Raw genomic sequence first — 7,020 nt, 5'->3', positions numbered from 1 at the left:
AGCACACCTCGCTTTTCAGACCGATGAGCTTTGTAAAAATCTACGCATTTCAGAAAGGCGGGGCATAGAGGAGAAACAATAATTTACAGTATGTGGAAAATTATGTTTTTTTAACCTTAAACCGCATAAACATTTCATTACACCAAATACACAAAATAATGTTCTTTTTAGCAACATCATATGACCCCTTTAATATATAAATCTAGAAGTAAATGCAAAAGTAAAAAGCATTGAATAATGTGTTGCTTATATTTATTGTGTTTAAACATGTCTGTTAAAGATTGTATTACTGTACTGTGTAAAAAAAGAATTGCAATGCTGAAAAAGCATTTTCAGTGACAATGTTTGGATTTGAAATCAAAATAATGGATAAATGTTGTGTTTGTGGTAAACAGCCACGGATCAGTAGCAGACTCCTGTGTGAAAGCTGCTTCCCCTCTCACAAGAGTCACCTAAGAGGGGAATTCCCCCCATTTTCAAAAATGAAATTTAGGCCCTGAATAAATGTCTAAAAATCCTGACTGGAGTATCACTATAAATAGTTATAAATGATAAAAAGAAGGCTTTAAAAAGATCGGTATCGGGTAATCGGTATCGGCAGATACTGCTTTCTGTGATCGGCAATCGGCCTCAAAAATCCTGATCGGAGCACCCCTATCTTTAACCATCAAGTAAAAAAGAATTTAATGTCATAATTATTATGTAAAAATTTTTTTTTAAATATATTTATCCTAGGAAAGAAGTATGCATTCTAATGAATTCTTAATTCATAAATATCATTACATCTTCAGGTAGCAGCACCACATCACATTTAACTAACATCGTCTTGTCATGAAAATGTATTTTAAGATATTTTAAAACACGTATTGACAGAGTCATAATGATCTTCATGCCCTCTTTATGGTATAATTTCTTGTGTAATATTTTCTTTTGCATTCTTTCATTTTGGAGCTCATGATTTGGCAGACAAATTTTTTTAACAATTCCTACATTTATATTAACATTTTATTAAGCAGGGAAGCAGAATATTTTTATAAGAAATCATATTAAAAGCCTATGCCAGACTACCTAATATGGTTTGTAGTCTATATCCAAAAAATATCAAAACGAATTTTAATTCAGAAATTGAAAATATGCATATCATAGAAGGTTTATTCAAGCTGTTGTATGTAAATAGCATTTTTAATGTATTTTAATAAATGTATGGATGACAACAAAACAGTGCTATTAACACATTAATCACAGCTACAGATGAAATGCAACTATGAAATACAAAAATCTGTGAAAATATCTCAGAATATCTTCTTTTGTGTTTCACAGAAGAAATAAAGTCATACAGTTTTGAAACAACATGAGGGTGAGCACATAATGACAGATTTTTTTTAGGGATGCACGATATATCGGCCACCATATCTCTATGGCGCATTAATTTTGATTCTTTACACGTGTAATGATGTCCAGTGACTTATTTGCATTATTTATGCATTATTTTATTTATTTGTAAGACTTTTTTATGACTAAATTTGGTAATGGGAGAGTAAAATTATTTTTAAAACGTACACCGTTCAAACTAGGCTGCTTATGTTGAAGTGTTTGGGATGTGGCTTTTAATGATGAGACCTTTTTTGTAATCAGGCTCTCAAAAAGTATATAAAAATTTGGATATAGATTTATCGGCCAACATATCGGTTATCGGCTTTCAAAAATAAAGAATTATCGGTATCGGCCAAAATTTTCATATCGGTGCATCCCTAATTTTTTTATTATTTTTGAATAAAAGTTTACATGAAAATAAGAAACAAAACCATTAAGTTAAACATTGAATCATTAAACATCTGGAAGTCAGAAAGCCATTTGGTAATGATAGCTTAAATAAAAAAATAAGCAGAATGGCAAAATACTAAATATTACTGAAAGCCATGTCTTACCTGAGTATGCGCGTCATGGCATGTCTGGCAGCATAATGGAGCGGGGTGTTGTGTTGGTACGGTTCCCCATATGAGGTGTTGGGGTCCAGAGATTCTTTGAACTGAGGGCTGCCCTCGTAGAGCTGATAGCCCAAAACCTCATCTCCACTGATCAGTGCTTTGCGGAACTTGGTGGCCGTGTTCCCCATCTCTCGCTTCCCAGCTCTCCAGAACTATCAGACCTCTTCAGCCGGTGGGTCCACAGATAGCCGACATTGTGCGCTTCCTGGAAATAAGAATAAAGCAAAGAATGTGTCCACTGTACTTCATCAGATAGGAGTGAGCTACATCATATAGTAAACATCGGAAAAATCTCGAACTCCACCACAAGGCATGTTAATAAGCAAAACACAAGCCAAAGGAAAATATATCCTATTTGAAGTTGTGATAAATGTATAACCTTTACAACCACATGCAGTAAAAATCTGCAGGAACAGGCCTGAAGTGCTTATTAGAAGCAAACTGACTCTCCACCATAACCAAACAGTACTTACAAAACAAAATCACGCGTTTAACCACATGAGAGGCCTGACAGAAGCAGATGCTAAACATGTCTCACTTCACATGTGTGCCCTTTAGAAGACCTGCAATAGCGTAGCCGCTTCTAAGAGCTGATCTAAAACCAGCGCATCTACGCCAATCCTTGTCAACCTTCCAGAGAGAAAAATGAAAACAGGTCTTGGATCAGAAGCAGATGGCTAATTGTCTCAACACACTGACTCATTCTCCACAGGAGCTTGTGAGGAACGAAACAGACTTCCTCCAGGAACACTAGGGGCTTCCGGCTCCCTTCGCCAACAGCTGTCGACATACTGCGAGCAGGTTCTGTCGAGGGGCAGGATTCACCAGGGCAAAAGTTATGCCCCCACAAATGCCATCTGTCAACATGGACACCTGAGGTGTCAGCTGTATTCATATTTACACCGACTTTATGAATATAGTATCCCAACAGCAGAAAAAATAAATAGGGCCATTTACAAAAACTGACTCAATTTCATCACAGACAGGCAACCTCATGGGTAAAACACAACTCGTCTGGCCTAGTTTCATGGTTAACATATTTTTGGGTGGTCTTGCATTGGCTTATACAGAACGATAAGTGTGAACTATATTTTAAAGAGGGGTGTCAAAACATTAAAGGGATGGTGCAGGCAAAAATGACAATTCTGTCTCAATTTGCTTATCTTGACATTGTTCCAAACCTGTTTGACTTTCTTTCTTCTGTGAAATATAAAATGTTGGAGAATGTTGGTAACCAAAGGGTTAGGGCTGCACAATAAATCGCATGCAATTGTCATGCACATCTCGTCAGTAAAGCCGGTTCTGTGATTAGTAGTAAATCTCCATCACATGCTTTCAGATGGAGCGGCATTTACTACACAGAGCCGTAGTTCGCTGACAAGCTACGCAATAGCGCGTTCATAATCGCAGAATAATCGCCTGCGATAATGAATGTGATATTGCGTAGCTTGTCAGTGAACTACGGCTCTGTGTAGTAAATGCCACTCCATCTGAATGCACATGATGGAGATTTACTTCTAATCACAGAACCGGCTTTACTGACGAGATGCGCATGACAATTGCATGCGATTTATCGTGCAGCCCTAATCTTGTTTCCCTGTATGAAAAAAATTGTGGAGAACATGCCTGTCCGAGTGCCATAAATATTCTTTTTCCAAAGTTTGAGTGCCTGTAAATCAGGAAGTATTAAAAATCTCTCTTAATAAACTTCTTAGTAAAGTTCTTAATAAACTTTTCTTTTGTAATCTCCATTTTTAAGGCCCTGTATGGTTCAATCCCAAAGACATAGCCCAATGTGACTCAATGTTCAATTTGTGGAAGTTTACCCATTTTTGATGTTGAAAACCAAATGTGGTCACTTTGCATATAGCTGATACACACTGAAAAGTGTTTTTTTCCCCATTTTTGAACAGTCACTACTGGCATATAATGCAACAAAGATTGCTAAAATTGTCATTTTGACCCCCACCCCCACAAAATAGTGGATTACTCAGCGATGACATTTAATATTTTGGCTTTTATCACTATACATATTTATCTTTCTTCAGAAAAATATTGACAAAATAAAAAATTTGAGCCAGGGCAAATTCTGAAATTTGGTTGATTTGACACGGAATGACCCTTCTATTGTATGGACCAAAAAAAAAAAACACTGAGGTCGGTGCCGATAGCCTCGTGCAAACATACAGCCCCATTGTGCTTTGGGTGACCCGAGTTAGAGTTCCGGCTCACAGTCTTTTCCCAATCCTGACCCCTCCTCGTTTCCTGTCAGTATATACTGTCCTATACTAATAAAAAAAAGGCTAAAATAAATGTTAAAAAAACATAAGATTTTAAGAATATTTCCCAAAATATCTTCTTTTATGTTCCACAGAGGAAAGAAAATCATGCCGTTTTGGAATGACATGAGGGTGGGTAAATGATGGAAGAATTTTAATTTTTGAATAAACAATCTCTTTAAGCTTCTCATTGGCAAAATTTACAAAAATGTGTTTAATTCAATCATTAAACACTTAGAAACCTGAAAGCCAGTCGGTTATGATAGATTAAAACACACACATCATTCTATTCTTTTTATATCAAAGTGCCCCAGATCTGCAGGGCATTGTAATACTTGTCATGTCTAACCTTACAAAAATATATTGAAATGGTAACCATAATTTCCACTATAAAATGAGAGTTATGTTATGAATTTGAGAGTTAGTATTACATAAAACCACAATAATTTCAAAATCCCCAACAAAAAAGTTTTTGTTTATTAGTTGTTTAGTACCAGCTGTACTTGTTGAATACGTGTAGTATGAGATGTGAAATGGAGCAAAATGGACAAGTCTTGTTCGTTTTGCTCCATTTCACATCTCATACTACATGCATTCATATAATGTACATTTTTGGATTCAATTTCAATCATTTCTGTGTGCAAAATAAGCTTTTAATTATTATTGCCATCTCTGTCAATGGCATAAGGTTAGTCACGTGATGTAAGCATGGCAGCAGCCACAAGTGGGCGACCCTCTTCATGTAGAATAAAACAGCTTTTTCTAGAAGTCCAAGTTATGTTGGGCCTTCATTTTATGTGGATCATTTAAATAAAAATTCTCAAAAGTGTTTCTCTATGCTTCATGTTTTTATTAGCACAAAAACCGCAAAAGAGAGATCACAAAACACTTCTGTCACAGTTCGAAGCATATGTCATATTAAATCTATTACAGCTCTAAGGTAGCAACAATAGCTGTAGTAACTATGGCATTTTGACGCGGAAACTATGGTTACCATGGTAACTTTTGCAAGGGTATTATGATACGTTAACGTTTAATTTCTCCAGTTGGAGAGTGAAATGCTCAGCATGCAGGAAGTCAGCTGTTGTGTGTGCTGCTCCAGATTCTTTGCGCTGTTTATAGCCAAACGTCGATTTCCTAGAAGGGGCTGAGCGACGTGTTTACAGCCTCTGCTATTTACATACACATTACATAGATTACCCACTCGAATCACGAGAAAATAGCCACTGGACTGTGCAGTCATGTGTTGCAAAACATTATTATTTACGTTGACAAAAAATAGTCACCGGGGCGTGTTTTCAGCTGAGTAGCTGGCCACTGTTTCTAATATCTGGATGGTTTTATTTTCCATGCATTCCTTATGGCGCATCTGTTACTTGTAATTATAAAATCAATACAGGAGCTGTCCGCTTTTCTAGCTCGTTTATGTTCAGATCAGTCATGATAACTGAGTTAGCTTGGAAACTTGACATTATCCAGATGTTACATCAGATAGAGAGATACAGAGTGTTTATATGCATAACTATAACAAATAAATGCAACCAGTCGATTTGTTGTTGTGACATATAAGCGTATTAATAATACTGCATGTCGTTCCAAACAAGTCTTTTCTCCGATGAAGCACAACAAAATTTACATAACCTAACTATACTTACCCAAATAGCACGACGATAGCGGTCGTTTTTCCTCTTTCTGACCCTGAATAATTTAGCGCTTATTTGATGAAACTGTTGACTCTAAATAAAAATCTGCCTCTCGCCTTTGTTGTGAACGGTCCTCGGCCGCCGTGAAGCCTTCCTCAATCACGCCGTTGCCTTCGCTACAATTCAGTATTTCAAAATAAAAGCCCCATCAGTTGCGCTCCAGTTAGAAAAGTACCGAGCGCTGAGAAACATACGTAAAGGTGGTCTTATTTTAAGCATGACTTTTTTTCTATAGGTCTATCATAATGCGTGCGGTAGAGGGTTAAGCATGACTTTTTGGAACTTATGGTACTTTTCCACACACAACAGACACTTTTGGCGGAAATGGTTACCGTGTTTCTAAAAGAAAATCATCTTTAAGTAGGCTACACACTTTGCTTTTGCTTTGCATATTAAAAAAGTAATTCAATGGTGAATTAGATAAATAAATGTCAGTTAATGACTTCCACTGGAGTTACTTAACGTAGGCCAGCTGCCCTATGTTATTTTATTAAATTAATTAATCACGTTGGAACAGTTAAAACCGCTGTAATATTAAATGATTATTTAATTAAATTCCGTTTATACGTTTGGCTATCAACGTGCAATGCTGGTAATTAAGAAACAAACTCATCAAACTCACTTTGAATTTACATAGCCTATATATAATAGGGCTGGGTATCGATTCAGATGTTCCAATTCGATTCGATTTCGATTTTCAAGCTCTCAAGTCGATTCGATGTCGATTCTATATTCGATTCGATTTTTGATTTCAATTCTCGATTCGATTTGACTATATGAATGAATATAGATTTAATACAAATCCTATATTTACAAAAAATGAACAGTGAACATAAGATTACAAATGGTTAATTAATAGGAAATTAAGAGCCACAAACCTGTATATTAAACACTTTTTATTTTAGGTACACTTGGGTACAATAAAACAAAACCCAACTCTATATTTCAAATGCATACAATGAATAGACAGAATTTTGATGCAAGATGAAAAACTGATGCTGAAAATTGGACAAGTCAGAACAGTCACATGCCTTGATCAAACAGGATCAG

General features: G+C 36.0%; 1 protein-coding gene across 1 annotated transcript in view; it reads right to left on the bottom strand.

Annotated features, from left to right (window-relative positions):
• Nucleotides 1-6,059, bottom strand: part of LOC107685566 (ankyrin repeat and IBR domain-containing protein 1-like) — a 34,711-nt gene extending 28,652 nt beyond the window's left edge. Inside the window, exons 1-2 of the mRNA XM_016482200.1 lie at nucleotides 5,923-6,059; nucleotides 1,929-2,193 (exon numbers count right to left, since the gene is read on the bottom strand). Coding sequence (XP_016337686.1) covers nucleotides 1,929-2,116 — 188 coding nt within the window. The 5' untranslated portion in view covers nucleotides 2,117-2,193; nucleotides 5,923-6,059. The remainder of the gene's footprint in view (nucleotides 1-1,928; nucleotides 2,194-5,922) is intronic.
• Nucleotides 6,060-7,020: the final 961 nt, after the last annotated feature.

This window comes from Sinocyclocheilus anshuiensis, unplaced genomic scaffold (assembly GCF_001515605.1).
Source record: "Sinocyclocheilus anshuiensis isolate Anshui unplaced genomic scaffold, SAMN03320099.WGS_v1.1 scaffold185, whole genome shotgun sequence".
NCBI classification, from domain to species: Eukaryota; Metazoa; Chordata; class Actinopteri; order Cypriniformes; family Cyprinidae; genus Sinocyclocheilus; species Sinocyclocheilus anshuiensis.
Note: the sequence above shows the minus strand (reverse complement) of the source record. Positions and strands in the feature narration are given on the sequence as shown.